At 49.4% G+C, this 17,221-nt stretch overlaps 1 protein-coding gene across 1 annotated transcript in view; it reads right to left on the reverse strand.

Moving 5' to 3' along the window:
- Positions 1–180: 180 nt before the first annotated feature.
- Positions 181–17,221, reverse strand: part of SLC47A1 (solute carrier family 47 member 1) — a 28,326-nt gene continuing 11,285 nt past the window's right edge. The window contains exons 5-17 of the mRNA XM_061141092.1: positions 16,546–16,588; positions 14,891–14,935; positions 11,945–12,042; positions 11,642–11,739; positions 11,422–11,535; positions 11,273–11,340; positions 10,337–10,445; positions 10,168–10,243; positions 6,436–6,505; positions 6,076–6,208; positions 2,756–2,850; positions 1,667–1,745; positions 181–710 (exon numbers count right to left, since the gene is read on the reverse strand). Coding sequence (XP_060997075.1) covers positions 484–710; positions 1,667–1,745; positions 2,756–2,850; positions 6,076–6,208; positions 6,436–6,505; positions 10,168–10,243; positions 10,337–10,445; positions 11,273–11,340; positions 11,422–11,535; positions 11,642–11,739; positions 11,945–12,042; positions 14,891–14,935; positions 16,546–16,588 — 1,255 coding nt within the window. The 3' untranslated portion in view covers positions 181–483. The remainder of the gene's footprint in view (positions 711–1,666; positions 1,746–2,755; positions 2,851–6,075; positions 6,209–6,435; positions 6,506–10,167; positions 10,244–10,336; positions 10,446–11,272; positions 11,341–11,421; positions 11,536–11,641; positions 11,740–11,944; positions 12,043–14,890; positions 14,936–16,545; positions 16,589–17,221) is intronic.

Raw genomic sequence — 17,221 nt, forward strand, 5'->3', positions numbered from 1 at the left:
ATCTGTCTTCTCCCCTTTTAGTTTCTTAAGCACATCCACCGCCCTCGGTACCTGAGATCTGGAGTCCAAAGGAATATTAACAATATTGTTTCCCACTGAATAATAATCTAAGGCATGAGGAAGATATATTGTAAAATATATTTTAAATAATTCAAATAGTAAGAATCTTTAAGTGCTCAGTATATGAGTTTGTGGCTAAAAAAATAGTAAGCAGAAGAAACATCAAAGCCCTACATGATGCAGCCGGTAAACAGTGATCCTTGGTGGAAATGATGGTGGATGTAATCTCCCAAACGTTGTCTTGGACTCGCACATACTTTTTACCTTTGTTCGTTTTCTTCATCAGAAATATATCTTGGAACTCTTGGAACTCTCAGTTCTTGACATCCATGAGCACAGCTTAGTAACATTTGGGTCAATGAATTTCTGTTCGTTTAAGCTCAGAAGCATCCCTTGGCCTGGCTTTCTCTCTCTCTTGCCACATCATGGAACTCTGACATAGACTCTCACTAAAATCCCCACCAGTAAGATGACAAGGACTGCTAGGAGCAGGAGCCCCCGCCGCAGCACCAGCTGCCTCCCAGACAACCTCCACGCAGCCCTGGGATGGATTTCAAGACACTCTTCTTGGTGCATCTGCTGATCCGACTGAGTCTCCTCTTTCTGTCCAACATCTCTTATCAACGTTCCTCCATGGTTTTCAGGGCCCACTGGAGGGGAAAAGGAACTCAGCACCTTAAAAGGATATTTTTCATCTGTATAAAAGGAAAAGCACGTATGCAGTACCAGCTGGGAGAATGATAATTCAGGAAGCAGTTGCTACCATGGAGAATAAAGAAAATCCTGGCTCAAGTGTTGTCCTCAAACCCACAGACAGTGACTAGATCCAGCTGGGGTCAGCAGGGGCTCTGCCCCATCGCGTAAAAAGCCAAGTAAGGTAGCTCTTTAGGTTAAGAGTTTTTGTTGTTGTTTAGCTGCTAAGTCATGTCTGACTCTTTGCGACCCCATGGACTATAGCCTGCCAGGCTCCTTTGTCCATGGGATTTTCCAGGCAAGAATACTGGAGTGGGTTGCCATTTCCTCCTCCAGGGGATCTTCCCGACCCAGGGATCAAACCTGCACCTCTCCACTGGTAGGTGGACTCTTTACAACTGAGCCACCAGGGAAAACCTAGTTTAATAGGCTTAGGGGAAATGTTCAAGGGGCCAGCAACCATCAAATTAGCATCGCATAAAGAAAATAAGGTCAGTGGAGGAAAGGATGACCTAACAGGTGATTCAAGAATGTTCGCAGCACATTGTGGGGCTGGGGTCGGGGGGCGGGAGATGCAAGCCTTCCCAGTAAAGGACCCTCTAAGAACCAGACAGGATAGTGACCCAGACCTAGATTTAGTCTCATGATACTTCAGAAGAGGAACAGTAAGGAAAATACCCTAAACGCTTGCACCAGTACTGAACTGATCACCTGCAACTCTTAATCATCTATGGCAGCATGTCTGAGTCGGCAATTAAAGCAAACAAACTTCAGCTGTTGACCTGAAACTGGATGTTCCCTATCGTTTGTTGCTGAGACATTATTTCCCTATTTAAATGGGAGCTCAGCACAGCAAATCTAGTTGTGGACACCTAGAGGGGCCTTTCCAAGAGCAGGAGCAGGTGTATCATACCTGGGCAAAGTGGGTCCTGAGGGAAAGTAGCCGTCCTGTTCCTGGCCATACTTCGTTTCAGATTGGCGTGTACCTGAGCCTAGGAGAGGAGACACGTCAGTCCACAGGCTCCATCACAGTGCGGTCACACACCTGGCCTGACCCTCGTTGAGGAAAAACCCAGCCATTTTCTCTCACTGACAGGTAACACAGGAGCCTCTCCAGTTAACAAGCGTGGAATCCTCTTTTCTAATGATTGACGCGGGGCCAGTGCATGGGGAAGGTTGGCTGGAAAAAAGACGAGGAAAGTCGGGGACCAACTGTAGGATTCTCCCTTCCTCTTCCTTCATTCATTTTCTCTATCACCTACTTAACATGCTGCCCTGACCCTAGAAAGTTCATAGAGAAAGATGCCCACGGGGATCTTATCTTGTTGTTCAGTGGGTGAGTCGTGTCTGACTTTGCAACCCTGTGAACTGCAGCCAGGCAAATAGGATATAGTTGCTGGCACCCCACCTTTCTCTCCACTTCTAAGTCTTGTCCTGAAATGGGCTGTTCAGGAGCAAGGCAGAAGTCTAGCATAGGACCCAGGGAAGAAACGACCCTCTGTTCTTCTACTGAATGAATAAACAAAGGGGAACAGATGTCCTTCACACCTGAGTTAATAAGCCCAGTTAAAACAGCAATGATATATACTCAATATTTTGTATTAGGGAAAAGAATCTGAAAAAGAAAAGGGGCTTCCTTGGCAGTCATGGTTAGGATGTTGCACTTCCACTGCACAGGGTATGGGTTCAATCCCTGATCAGGGAACTAAGATCCCACATGCCACGTGGTGTGGCCAAAAAATAAAAAACATTTTTAAAATTGAAAGAGTATATATATATATGTATATGTATATGTATCTGTGTGTGTGTGTATAAATGAGTCACTGTGCTGTACACCTCAGACTCACATGACATTGTAAATCAACTACACTTCAATAAAACAATGATTGAAAAGGTAGCATTTATAATTTAAAAAAAAAAAAAAACCTTCTAAAATAAGGGAAAGAAAGGCAAAGCTGGTTCTGTGTGTTTTCCAGGGCAGGACAGCAGCGCCCATAGTTACCTGCTGGCAGGCTTTTTTCCAGTTTAGCCGGGCAATGAAGCCAAGGAAACACACAGCCTGAGAGATGGTACAGATGGTGATTCCTGACCACAGACCTGGAGGTGGGGATAATTAACAGAAGTTAACTCAGTGGAAAGCCAGCTGCCCTGGGGAGCGTGTTTCTCCAAAATCACTTCTGAGAATCTGTTCTTACGGCAGAGGAGGGGCCCACAGTGAGCCAGAAACCTCCACCCTGCTCACTCTTGGTTTCCAGGAGTTTCTAGGAAGCCCAGAACCCTGAGGCCACTCCTGGGTTTGTGGATCTCAGAACAAATATCTGGAGGCTGTTTTTGGCCTGTGTGACCATAATGCTTGGCTATTAGGAAAAGTGAATATTCCAGGACAAACACATTCTAACAGTACCTCCAGACTCCCAGTACCTTGTCCCATCTTCCTCAACCAAGCGGACTCTACAAACTCTGCCACTCTACAAACGTAGACGTCAGGAATTCCCTGGCAGTTCAGGTGCTAAGACACTGCTTTCACCCAAAAACTCTGCCCCAGACACTTACACAGGACCCAGAGGGGGACCCGAGTGACAAGGGTTCTTCTGGCCAAGAGTCAGAATCTCCAAGCTGTGAGAGACTGAATATCCAAGCTGACAGTGGTCACCGTCATCAGATCTTATACAAAAGTAGACCTCTGACTCACAATCTAAAGCAACCTGTCTAGGAAGCCAAGCCCTTACCTGTAACTGACAGCGGAGAAGCCAGCCTGCTTCTCGTCAGACTCCTGAGAGGCCAGATCATTCTTTAGGGATGTGCTAAATACTTTCTGCAATAACTGATGCAGAATGTCCAAGCCTTGGCCTGTAACTGACAGCCTCCCTAGTTTCTGCCCCGTTTTCCCACTTAGGACCACCCAGAGAAAAGCAAATGTGCCCACTGACCAGGCACACAGGACGCTCCACTTCTGGGCCTCCCCTTTGTCCCACTGTGGCTCCCTCCCCCTCCCCTGCCACCTGCCATGGAGTCTCCATCAAATTGTGCTACCACCGGGCATGAAGAATCTTTGCTGGTCCCTGGTGGGTGGTCTACATTTATGTAGCCGGCTAGATCTGGGTAAGGTGAAGAGAGCTAGATAGGGCTCATGCTTTAAGGCTTGGGTGGCCAGATCTGGTGCATGTTTTTCAACTCTGCTCCTTGGTATCCATCACCCCATACTGCATTTTACAGGTGTGATCAGCCTGATATTTAGAACAGTCAACCTGTCACTCCTACAGTGGTCCCAGTGGAAGCAAAGCCTTCCTCTTCTGAAAGTTCCCATTCCACAGAAACCACAAGCTCCTCCCACCGTCTTAAACATTAGATAACCAGCTACATGCGAGTGTTCGTGCTAAGTCGCTTCTGACTCTGTGCGACCCCGTGGACTCTAGCCCACCAGGCTCCTCTGTCCATGGGATTCTCCAGGCAAGAATACTGGAGTGGGTTGCCATGCCCTCCTTGAGGGGATCTTCCTGACCCAGGGATTGAACACGTGTCTCTTGCATCTCCTGCACTGACAGGCGGGTTCTTTACAACTAACACTACCTGGGAAGCCCATACCAGCTACCTCCAGCTGTATTTTGAAAGCTAGGACTTAAATTTCCAAGGATTTCACTATACTATTGAAAAGATTCCTGTTTGACTCAAGGAGGAATGCTGAAATGGGATGGCTATCAGGATTCCCTGGGCAGGACCCGGGAAATTGGTGTTGGAAAAGCCTCAGGGACTTAGGATGACCATTGTGATTTTCTGTCCTTGCCCGTGAAAACCTGTAGCTCCTGACGCTTCTCAGGGCTCCTAGTGTAGGTGGACAGTATGTCCTGCCAGAGGGGACACAAGTTTCAACACCAGTTGGTATAGGGAGTGTCCACTGTCTTCTCACAAAGCCCTCACTTCCTCAGAGTCCCCAGCTTTTTAAAAAAAATACTAATTTTTATTTATTTGGCTACACTGGGTCTTAATTGTAGCATGTAGGATCTAGTTCCCCAACCAGAGATCAAACCCAGACCCCCTGCATTGGGAGCAAGGAGTCTTATCCACTGGACCCCCAGGGAAGTTCCCCCCAACATTTTTTATATATGAATCAATATATAACATTATATTATTTCCAGTGTATAACATCATGATTCAATATTTGTATGTATTGTGAAATGACCACCTCCATAAATTCAGTTAACACCCATCACTTCACACAGCTACACAATTTTTTTTGCTTATGAAGAGAACTTTTAAGATCTACTCTCAGCAATTTTCAAATATACAGCAAGGTATTATTAACTGCAGGCTTCCCAGGTGGCACAGTGGTAAAGAATCCACCAGCAAAGCAGGAGATGCAAGTTCAATCCCTGGGTTGGGAAGATCCCCTGGAGGGGAAATAGCAACCCACTCCAGTATTCTTGCCTGGAAAATCCTATGGACAGAGGAGCCTGGTGGGCTGCAGTCTATGGGGTTGCAGAGAATTGGACAAGATAGAGCGACAGAGCGACTGTCACCATGCTGTACATCACACCCCCAGGACTTATTTTCCAACTGCAAGTTTGTACCCTAACATTTTTTTAAGGTGATTCTTACCTCTCTCTATGCTGTACACTCTGTAGGTGAGCTTTTGTTAAACAGCAGAGTGGGCCTAGTACAGCTCTTGGGACATAGGTCTATACTTTAAAGTGAATTCCTATAATATTAATATTTTCCTTAGCTATGTCACTGGCAAACCCCAAAATATGAATAATGCCAGGAATTCTCTGGAGGTCCAGTGATTAGCACTTGGCACTTTCACTGCCAAGAGTCCAGGTTCAACCCCTGGTCGGGAAACTAAGATCTCACAAGCTGCCAGAAAATAAGATTTAAAATAATTTTCAAAAATATGAATAAGGCCAGAAACTCAGAATAAATAATTTTCTACACCAATGAAGTTTGCCTTGGCAACTCCATTCTTTGGACATCTCCCATATTTTTCATTAAAATATTATTGAACTGGAAAAATGTGCAACATACGAGACACATTGATCTGAAAGCTGAGTCTCCGTATCAGATGACGTCTCCGCCTCTGAGCTGGCCAGGAGCTGAGGGATACAGGCGAGCATTGTCTCGACTGCACCCAGCGCTAGTGTGCTCAGGTTTTAGTGTAATCATGTATTAATGCTGATATACGCCCAAGTATTATTTTACAAATCAAAACTGGGCAGTCACCCGTTTCTCTGTTCTTTTAAAGCCCCATCTCAAAAACTGTCTCCGAGCTCTGACAGCCACCTCCCGGGCCCGTGATCCCGGCTCTTCTTGCCCTGGGGGGAGGCTTACCCAGCAGTCCAAGTCCAGCAGCAAACATGAGACAGATCCCGATGGGAAGACCAAGCATGTAGTACCCAATGGCGTTGATGACGGCGCCCGCCTTCTGGTTCCCAGTGCCTCGCAGGATGCCTCCACAGGTGCACTGCAGGCAGACGCCGGTCATTGTGTGAACACGGCTCAGGCTTCCCCATGATGCCCACCCCGGCACCCCCCACCTCGGGGGACTCTGCCTCAAGTCCAGGACCTCGTGAAGTGGATGTGAGAGGAATATCCCACCTCCCTGGCCGCTCTTCTCCATTAAAATCTACCATCATTAGCAGAAACTCGAGGATCGTAAAGGTGGCTGAGGAGGTACTGCACAGTACTCACAGCCAGCCCTTCGAAGAGATGCGAAACTGCATAAATCGGAATCACCCGGGCCACCAGCGAGATGATCTCTCTGTTAGGAGAACAAAGCAGAGCATGACTGGGAGGCAGACGTGGGCAGAGAGGAGGGCAGTGTGGTTCCTGGTGACCATAATTGTGACTGCCTGGCAGGGCTCCGTTTCTGTGTGTAGCTAACAGACTCAGGTTAGCCAACATCCTTTTCAGGGACAGTCCTACCTTGTCTTGGTCTGCAGTGGAAACCACTGTATGCAGTATCTCAAGACTTTTAGAAAACATACAGTCCCTGTGGTCAACATAAACAGTTCAGCCAAATGATTTCACTGAAAAAGAATGCATATATGTATATGTATAGCTGATTCATTTAGCTGTACACCTGAAACTTAACACAATACTATAAATCAACTAGACACCAATAAAATTAAAATGAAAGTCAATCAATCAAGTGATTCTGTACTCCTCTGCTGCACCCCACAAAATAAAATGGGGGTTATAGAGCCATCCTTCTTTTCACACAATTCCACCCATGTCCCCTCCAAGTGTCTGAGTGAAGCACAACAGGACAAGGGTCAGGCTCCCTCCAGGGAACCAGGCTGGAAAGTTCTAAAGGCCACAGATAGAGTTTACAGAGCCGGCCTTGACCCTCACCTCTACAGCTAGAGACAGAAAAACACTGCCAGGAGCCAGAACGGCCAAGTATTCCCAACTCCCTCAAGTGGTTAACAAAGAAACATACAATGTTGTCTGGCAGTAAATGTTGGTTGAATGAATAAATAATTAAGAAATCTAACACAAAACAGGATGGTCACCCCTCCCTGCCAAACAAGAACAGAAGTACAGTTCTTTTATTCAAATGTTATTTTGCTTTTTGAATAGGTAACATATGCCAATGGTTAAAATAAATTAAACAATGTGAAAAGCATTTGGAGGAAAATTTTATTTCCATTCCTTGCCCAGTCCTCCCGTGACCTGCCCCCAAACCAAGGAACAGTTCTGGGCACTGTATTTGTCCAGTGCTCATGAAAATAAAAGCAAGCACAAATACATATTCTTCTTTCCCCTTCTGGACTTGATGTATCATTTCATGTTCTGACATTCTCTCCATGGTGTTCTGCACCTTGATTTTCCTGCCTCATATATTACATTCACTTTTTAAAAATCTTATATATTTATTTTTGGTTGTGCTGGGTCTTTGTTGCTGTGTGGGCTTTTCTCTAGTTGTGGTGAGCAGGGGCTACCCTTCCTTATGGTGGTGGGGTGCTTTTCATTGCAGTGGCTTCTCCTATTGCAGAGCACGGGCTCTAGGTCTCATGGGCTCAGTAGTCGAGGCTCCCAGGCTCCAGGGCACAGGCTCAGTAGTTGTGGCGCACAGGCTTACTTGCTGTGCAAGTGGGTTCTTCCTGGACCAGGGATCAAACTTGTGTCTCCTGAAGTGGCAGACGGACTTTCCACCACTGAGCCAACAGGGAAGCCTCTATATTCATATTCCATCAGGATATATTATTTTTAATGTGCTGCTGAATCCTATCTACTCATATTTTATTTTGGATTTTAAAATTGATATTAATTACGAAGATTGGCCCGTGGATTGCTTTCTTTTTTAATGTGAAAACTTCGTCAGCTTTCAGTACCAACATACTCACTTCCTACACAGAATGAGGAAGTTTTCCTTCTTCTGGAACAGTTAAGGCAGCATTGGGATTATCTACGTCTTAAAGGTTTCATAGAACTCTCCTTTGAAACCCTCTGGAGCTGATGCTTTTATTTTCATTTTTAAAATTTTTGGCCATACTGCGAGGCATGTGGGATCTAGTTCCCCAACCAGGGACTGAACCCAGGACCCCTTCACTGGAAGCGCAGTCTTAACCACTGGACCACCAGGGAAGTCCCTGGAGTTGGTGCTTTTTTAATATATATATATATATATATTTAATTTATTTATTTATTTGGCTGTACTGGGTCTTAGCTGTGGCATCCAGGGTCTCTTAGTCACAGCATGTGGGATCTAGTTCCCTCACCAGGGATAGAACCCAGGCCCCCTGCATTGGGAGCTTGGAGTCTTAGCCACTGGACCACCAGGGAAGTTCCCTGGTATTTTAAAAATAACTATTTCTTATTTCATCTAAACAAGTTGATCTATTTAGACCTCCTATGTTTTCTAGAATGATTTTTTTTTTAGAATGATTTTTTAATTAAATTTTTTTTTGTAATTTGTATTGAAGCACAGTTGATTTACAATGTTGTGTTAGTTTCAGGTGTTAGCACAGGGATTCAGTTATACAGATACATATGTATATACTTTTTCAGATTATTTTCCCTTATAGGTTATTACAAAACATTGAGTATAATTCTGTGCTATACAGTAGGTCCTTGTTGGTAGCACAAGTTTTGAGAAATTGTTTCCCCAGATTTTAAATGTACTTGCAAAAGTTGTGCAAACTAGTCTCTTCTGCTTTAAAAAAACTTTGTTTTTTCAGTAATTTCCCCATTTCTGACTGCATAGCGGGGCACACTGCCTTTTTGACCTTTGTTTGGGTCAGGCATCTGTGTCATCATCAGAAAGTGTCATTAGTTTCTGCCAGTTTCAGCTGAGCTTGGCCATATCACAACTAGTTTGATTTTGTGAGTTTTCTATGTCTCCTAATTCCATCAAAAATCCCATTGGTGGACCTCTTGTTTTTCACTCTATTCCCTGCTCTGTTTGATTTTCCAAAAGTGCACAGATTCAGAATCAAACTTCCTACCAGATCCTGCTGAAGCCATCCTGCAGGACAGACTTCTGATCAAGCGAAGAAGCTGAGCATGATCTCTGGTTACATCTGACTCACTCTGATGTGAGGGATATTCAGACATTTCACAGCAAAACGGCAGAGGCTGAAAGGTGACAACCCACCACCAGAAGTCAAAAGACAGATTTCTGAGGCATAGAGTCTGAGGGTCAGTTTCGTCCACACCACCTGCTTTGTGAATCTAGGAGGGACAAGTCAACTCTACATTTTATAACTGCTGACAAAAGAATCCCAGGTTATGGACTTCCCTGGTGGTCCAGTGGTTAAGACTCTGCACTCCCAATGCAGGGGGTGTGGGTTCGATCCCAGGTTGGGGAACTAAGATCCCACATGTCACATGGTTCAGCAAAAATAAATAAATAAATAAAAAGAAGGACGGGGTAACAGCACAATATAGCTACCAAGTCAGCATGCACTGTGGCCTTGTGGACGAAAGCTATCAAACCAACCTAATGGGATCTGCAGAGCACGGGGGACTTTGCTGGTGCAAGAATTCTTCAGTGATTGATTGATAATATGGTGTGTGGAAACAGCTCAGGGGTGAGAGTTCCACTTCAGTTCAGATGGACAAACACATTACACGACTACTGCCATCCAGGCACTCGGGCAGCTTCTGGGCCACCAAGATGACTTGTGTTGTTGGGAAGGAAGTACTTCAGTGAAGATGGAGGCGATGGTACCCAAAGGGAGTTACCATCTTTAATAGATGTGAGTACTCCACTAGCAGAAACGTACACCGCCACCCATGCCCACTGAGTTGGCTTCTAGATTATAAATTAGTTCCTACGTCCTATCCATTCTTTCCAGGTAACAACTGCGTGTCTGATCTTGGAGGTGACTCAGGCTCCCCACCAAGATGCAACCACCCAGGAGGCCCAGCTCCCACCAACCATCTCTGCTGCAGATTCAGGAAAACCTCCACACTCACCGGTCCTTGGTGAAAACGTAACCCACAACATCCTTGCAGCCTAACAGCAGGACACAAAAGATGACAGCAAAGAGCCCTGGAGGTCAGATGGCAGGAGAAGCACACGGTGAGAAAGGGGGTCTGCAGGGAAGGGCATGGGGGCTGTGGGCACGTCCCTGAGTCTAGGCACCTGTGATCAGCAGGGCGACGGCGGAGGATGTCTTGGCCTGCTCGATGTCCCCGGCCCCCAGTGCATTCCCCACCCGGACACTGGCAGCCACGCTGAAGCCTGTGGGGACCTGAAACGAGGAGGGGAGCCGACAGCGATGCTGAGAATCAGTCCTCCAGTTAGTCCTACATGTACACGCACACCTGTGTGTACCTTGGTCCTTCCCGCACCACGGGCCCTTCTGTTCCCACCTCCCAGGTGCATTTCTAAGGTGACACTTGGGGAGGACAAAGCCCTTCAGAACATCCAGCTGATGCTTTCAGTAAAAGAGAGTCAAAGCCTTTGATGACCAGGGTTCTCCTCCAGAGCATCAGCACCCTCTTCCTTCTTCTGGCTGAACAACATCCTGTCCACACATGGGGTCCACTCAGCCATCCCCAGGCACATGCCTGGGCACGTGGGACACTGCCATCTCTTGGCAATCATGAACAGCGCTGCTAGGAACTTCAGTACAAACATCTGTTTTCATTCCTTGGGGGTCTAACCTACAAGTGTCACCGAGTTTCCAGAGGCAACAGAGGAAGGTGGGAGTGGAGCTCAGCCCTTCCTGCCTGCAGCACCATCACCTTTATCCCCCACCTGTCCCCACTGCATCTGTGTCATGAAACAGGAAAAGAGTCGGCATGTTTGACAAGCGCGCCATTAAACTGAGTCCTTCAGATTGGGACTGCGTTAGGAGTCGGAGGACCGGCAGCGACCCAGTCCTCCGGACCGTCTCCCCAAGGCCCTCCAGCTCACAGGGAACACCCCCTGCCATACAAAAGGACCCTCCCAGGCTCCAGGGTGAAATGTGCCCTTCAGGAATTATTTCACAACCTGTACGTGCTGAGCGCCTGTGCTCAGCACTCTTTGGAGGGAAGCACATAGCCCCACCCCAGGACGGGCTTGTACACTCACCATGTACACGATGACGGCCAGCTCATACGCGATGGACTGGGCTCCCAGCTCCACCATGCCGAGGACACCTGTGGAGAGGGATGGGTGACTGCGTGCTTCCCACGGGCCCTGGCCGTCCCCCAGCCGCCACCGGCCGGCCCCACGCTGACCGCTCAGGAAGCTCCCGATCTCGTAGGCCCACCACTCGATGCACAGCATCAGCATGCTGGGGACGGCCAGGCGGAAGAAGGGGCCCCAGTCCTGCAGGCACTCCCAGGACCAGCCTGTGGGCGGGACATAGATGCGGTCGGTTGTGACACAAACAGCCACCGGGCAGGGGCTCGAGCCGAGACGGGAGTCGTGTCCAGGCAGGAGAAAGGCGGCCTTTACCTCCCCAGGTGTCCTGGTGCAGCCTCTTGGCGAGGATGTACAGGAAGAGAAGGAGAGCCAGGGTGAACTGGGAGACCGTGTTTGCCAGCGCCGAGCCCCTGGGCAGAAGAGAACACGCTGAGGGGTGCCCCCCTCCCCGTCCTGCTGGTGACACAGCAGCCCCGGGTCACTCCTCCCAGAGCAGCATCCCCCCGCAGGGTCCAGAGCGGCCCAAGGAGGAGGGTCAGCGTGGACACCCCACCCTGCCCTGGAAAGCCACAGGAGGCCGCCCCGCTCCCTGACCCAGGACTCCCCGGGACTCACATAACCCCAAGATGCATCTGATAGAGAAACAGGTAGTTGGCGAGGGCGTTGACCAGGTTGGCAGCCACGCCGGTCACCATCTGGGGCAGGATGATTCCCTGAAATGAGAGGCCGTGTTGGAGACCCATGGGGACCGCCGACTGCCACCCAAACAGGCGCCCTCGTGGCCAGCAGGGCGGCTGTCACAGGTGTCCCTGCACTGCTGCTCCTGTCCACCGGGCACCCCCTCCTCTGGATCGGCAGGAAGGGCATCTTTCTGGCCACGGACACACGGCAGGAGAGAAGGAAGCGGCAGAGAGGGAGGACGAGAGACGGCTTGTGCACAGGAGCAGTGTGAACACGTCACCTTCAGCAGACACCTGGACCAACGCTGAAGGTCAGGGACTGACCTAAGGGGATGCTATGACCCTGGGGTGGGGGACGGACCCGAGCGGGTCCAGGCCTCCCAACATCTCTGACCCACTGAAGGCGTGAGAGTGAAGTGACGTGGGACCAGGGTTGACATCTCTCCTCGCAGCATTAGGACAGAAAACGGACATAGAGAAAGTCGGCTGTGACGAAGTCAGGAAGCACTGCTTCCCCCAAGTGGAAGGGGCCGCCCACCGCAAGGGGTCACCTCACCGTACAACGTCACCTTTCAGATGAGCAGAGAGAGAAGATGTGGTGTGTATATACAATGGATGATGACTCGGCCATGGAAAAGAATGACATTTTGCCATTTGCAGCAACATGGGTGGACGTGGAAGGCATTATGCTCAGTGAATTAAGGCAGAGAAAGACAAATACTGTATACTATCACTTATGTATGAAATTTAAAAAATAAAACAGACTAGTGAATGTAACAAAACAGAAACAGACTCACAACCAAACCAGTGGTTACCAGCGGGAAGAGAGAAGGGGGAGGGGCAATATAGGAGGAGGGAATTAGGAGGTAGAAACCACTATTAATATGTGTGAGTTAAATAATCTACAAGGACATACTGCACAACACAGGGAATGTAGCCAATATTTTATAATAACGATACTTGGGAATTAAAAATTGTGAATCACTATATTGTATGTCTGTAACTTATAGAATATTGTATATCAGCTATATCCCAATTTTTAAAAAGCGCTACCTCCTTGTAAAGCATCATGCCCAAAATCACAGGCTGTTAGAAATTCTGTTCTTCGAAAACACAGTATAAATCAAACATCTCGGGACTCCCCTGGTGGTCCAGTGGTTAAGTATCCACCTGCCAGTGCAGGGTACACAGGTTCAATCCCTGGTCTCGGAAGATCCCACATGCCACAGGCTAACTGAGCCCAGGCACCCCAGCTGCTGAGCCTGGGCGCTAGGGCCCCCTTCCCAAAACTAGAGGAAGCCCTCGAGCAGCAATGAAGACCCAGTGCAGCCATCATTCATTAATTAATTTTAAAAAGCAGCCTGGATTTCCCATGGAAGGCACAATATCTCTGGACACAGCAATTGGGGAGGGAGGGCTCGGTCACTCTGCAGGGCAGGCGGGTGCTGGCCACTTGCTTGCGGCTCCTCTGCTCCGCCCTCCCTCCACACCATCCTTCAGATCTTTTCCCCCAGCTCTGTGCACTGAGACCTGCGCTCCCCTGGCTGCTCTGCGTCCTGCGGGCTCATGGCCGTGGGCTCAGAGGCCAGACCAGGACCTTGCCAAGCACTCTGTTCACCGGGAGCCCTGGTCTGTTTCAGCAGGAGAGGCAGGTGACCTGATATGCATTTCAGGTAGAGGTTGTGGGACCACCTGGCAGAGGGGGCCTGGGTGGGATCCCACTGAGGGAAAAGAGAGGAGAAACAGCAGAGGCACCGAGGAGGGCCTGAGGCTAAGGCCTCCAGGCCCTGGCCCGTTGCACAGCCCCCACTGTGTCCCCACGAGCCTGCCCCTCACCTTTCTGCATCCTCCGTCCTTTAGTGACCCCAGTAACCTGTCCTTCATGTGTCCCATAGGTGGCAGCGCCATCTTTTCCTTCTCTCCTGCATCTAGTCAGCCTAGGCAACCCCCTTCCATGTCCAGGCTCCCACTGCACGCCTCCCCCCAGTCTGGGTTGCGCCCCCCGACTCCTTCCCACCTCGCGAAACCCACGGGTCCTCCACCACTCGAGTCACCTTCCTGACCCCTCGGCTCAGGACTCCTTCCAGGTCGTCTCTCCTGCCTCAGGGCCTTCAGGGAGGGGTCCTCATACCCACTCCTCACTCAATCACTCGGGAGCCCCATGTTTGTTGGGGGGCTGAGAGTCAGGGCAAAGGCCCTGAAATGGGATAACAAACTATGAGGGGACAGCCCAGAGTCCAGGGCACATGCTGGTTTCTGCCTCTTTACAGGCATTTCAAGTATACAATTCTGATACTATAAAAATGTGAAACGTTGTTGTTCCATTACCAGGATAACAGCTTAACTTTAAGGATGTTAAGTAGTTAGAAAGCTTCCTTCTCCACCATCCTGTCCCCTTCACACAAGCCCGGGAGAGCCTGCCCCCATGGGCTGGTACCCTACCACCACCTGGCACCCTATTTATCTGGTCCTTCTGGAAGGAAGTCGACGGTCCCACACATGAATCCACACCTATAGAGCCGGGCTCTGGCCATTGCTGTTAGTCACCCACCAAGAGTCCTGATGACATGAGGCACTTTCCATGGTGGGGAAGGGGGTGCTTTCACACCCCCAGATGGCCGGAGCTGAAAGGTTGCCCCCCCAGGCGACAGTACAGGGCCAAGAATCCTCCCTGCCAATAACAATATTTCCAAATGGGAACCAGATCCGACTCTTCCAGTGCCAATAACAACCTGTCCTCTCCTTGACTCCTCAGCCCTGCGTGCACCCCTCGGGGAAACGCCCCACAGGGGCTCCGGATAGGCGAGCCTCTCCACCCGGTCTCCCTGACCCCTGAAAGGAGAGATGCCCTCACCCCCACAGGACAGGAGAGTCAAGTTACCTGGTTGAGCAGGTACTTCACTTGTAACGTGTAAAGGAAGGTCGCCTGCAAGACAACAGGGGACAGAGGTCAGCACCCTGGCCGGCCTCACACTGGAGAGCTGGGACCTCGGCCTGCCTGCCCTCCACTCCCAGAGGAGGTCCAGGCAGGGGCCCTCTCAGGAGGCTTGGGGGCAAGGCGGGAACCCTAAGTCCGGACATCTCTCTTATGGGCGAACATGATCCAAGCACCCCCGGGTGGGGCTGGAGGAGCGTTTTCCTTGGGTGCTTGGTTGGGACTCTCCTGGGGGCACTGGGCTGTGCAGGAGGCCCCTGCAAACTCTGGGTGGGCGCCCCCCTCTATAGATTAGGCTGCAGTCCTATTTGGTGGAAAAAATTCAAGAATATTCAGTTCAGGGGCTTCCCTGGTAGTCCAGTGGTTAAGACTTCACCTTCCAGCACACACGTGCCAGCTTGGTCCCTAGTTGGAGTGCTACAATCCCACATGTCTCAGGGCCAAAAAAAAAAAAAAAACACCCAAAACATAAAACACAAGCAATACTGTAACAAATTCAATAAAGATGTTAAATAAATGGTCCACATCAAAAAAAAAAAAAAAAAATCTTAGAAAAGAATATTCAGTTTAAAAGGAAAAATAAAGACCACAATGCCAATTATGAGAGCAAATGACTGCTTCTGAGGTCTGAATTACATCCCCTCCGAGTTCATATGCTGAAACCCGCATGCCCAATGTGACCATATTCGATAAAGTCTTTAAAAGTGAAAATGTTTGTCGTTTCTGACTCTTTGAGACCCCATGGACTGCAGCCTGCCAGGCTCCTCTGTCCATGGAATTCTCCAGGCAAGAATACTGGAGTGGGTTGCCATCTCCTTCTCCAGGGGATCATCCCAACCCAGGGATCGAACCTGGGTTTGATACTCCAATCTGCATTGGAGGCAGATTGTTTACTATCTGAGCCACCAGGGAAGCCCAAAGTCAATTAAGTTTAAATGAGGCCACTGCAGCAGGGGGCCTGATCCAGCAGGACTTGTGTCCTTCTGGGCAGACAAGCGACACTGGGGGTGAGTCTCCATGCCAAGGAGAGAGGCCTCAGAGGAAACCAGCCCCGACACCTTGACCTTGGACCTGCCAGCCCCCGAGACTGTGAGAAATGGGTTTCTGTTGTCTAAGCCTGTGATATTTTGTTACAGCAGCTCAGCAGACTAGTCTGGCCGCGTGTTTAACTGAATGAAATAGCTGTGCTTGTTCATCAACCAGGAAGGGCCCCCTGAACACTGACACACACGTGGTTTCTGTGCCTCAGGCTCAGCAAGCAAGAGCCTCAAAGTTCCGGGCGAGGTCCCTGGGGGTCCGTGGTGGCAAGGATTCACCGTCTACAGAAGAAGTCTGAGCTCCTCCCCGTGGGTGAGCAGAGGCCCCTTCTGCTGTAGGAGCGGGGATCCCGGCCTCTGCAGCCCTCTTGACCCTGGTGTTTCTCGAGAGACAAAGGTTTGTGTCTTTCCCGAGTGTGATGAAAACCACGCTTCCTTGAAGGAGCCAACTCCTCATGTGGGCATCATCGCAGGGCTGAACCAGATCCCTTAGCTCAAGGCATCTCCACTGCCTTTTTACCCATGAACCTCAAGGAGGGACCCCCTTACCCCGTGGACACTTACAGGAAGAGCTGGAATGAAGATCATGACGTAGGTCTGGGTAAGCCTGTGCAAGGAAGAGGAAAAAAGTGACAGAGTGCTCTGTTTCCAGGGGAAGGTAGGCAGGACACAGCAACACTGCCTTTCACATGCCTGGCTCTTCCTAAACATACAGGCTGAAGCTGCTGGAGCACTGTCAGAATCTACACAGAGTGTGTCATCCTATGACCCGAGTGACCGTTTTTGGTTCTCCCAAGTCTCTCCAGGTCCAGGACAGGGGGTTCAAACTGGGCACCCTGGCTGGGTAATTCTTGCCGTGGAGGCAGTCCTGTGCATCCCAAGATGTTCTGGAGCATCTCTGGTTTCTACCAGCAGTGACATCCCCATACCAGTTCTGATGTCCAGAAACGTCTTCTAACATTCCAAACATCCCCTGGGTTCAGAGCCACTGGTTGAGCAGAAAGTCATAAAAGGTCTTTATCAACTAAACCAGCGGCTCTCAAACCTGGCGTCACATTTTAGAATCATCTAAGGGAGCTTTGAAAGACGTGGACACTCAGGCTGCACCCCAGGCCAATTAAACCAGAATGCTAGGGACTTCCCTGGTGATCCAGTGGCTAAGACCCTGTGTTCCCAATGCAGGGGGCCTGGGTTCAATCCCTGGTCAGGGAACAAGATCCTGCAACTAAAGATCCCACAG

The sequence above is a fragment of the Dama dama genome, chromosome 5 (assembly GCF_033118175.1).
Source record: "Dama dama isolate Ldn47 chromosome 5, ASM3311817v1, whole genome shotgun sequence".
Taxonomy (NCBI): Eukaryota; Metazoa; Chordata; class Mammalia; order Artiodactyla; family Cervidae; genus Dama; species Dama dama.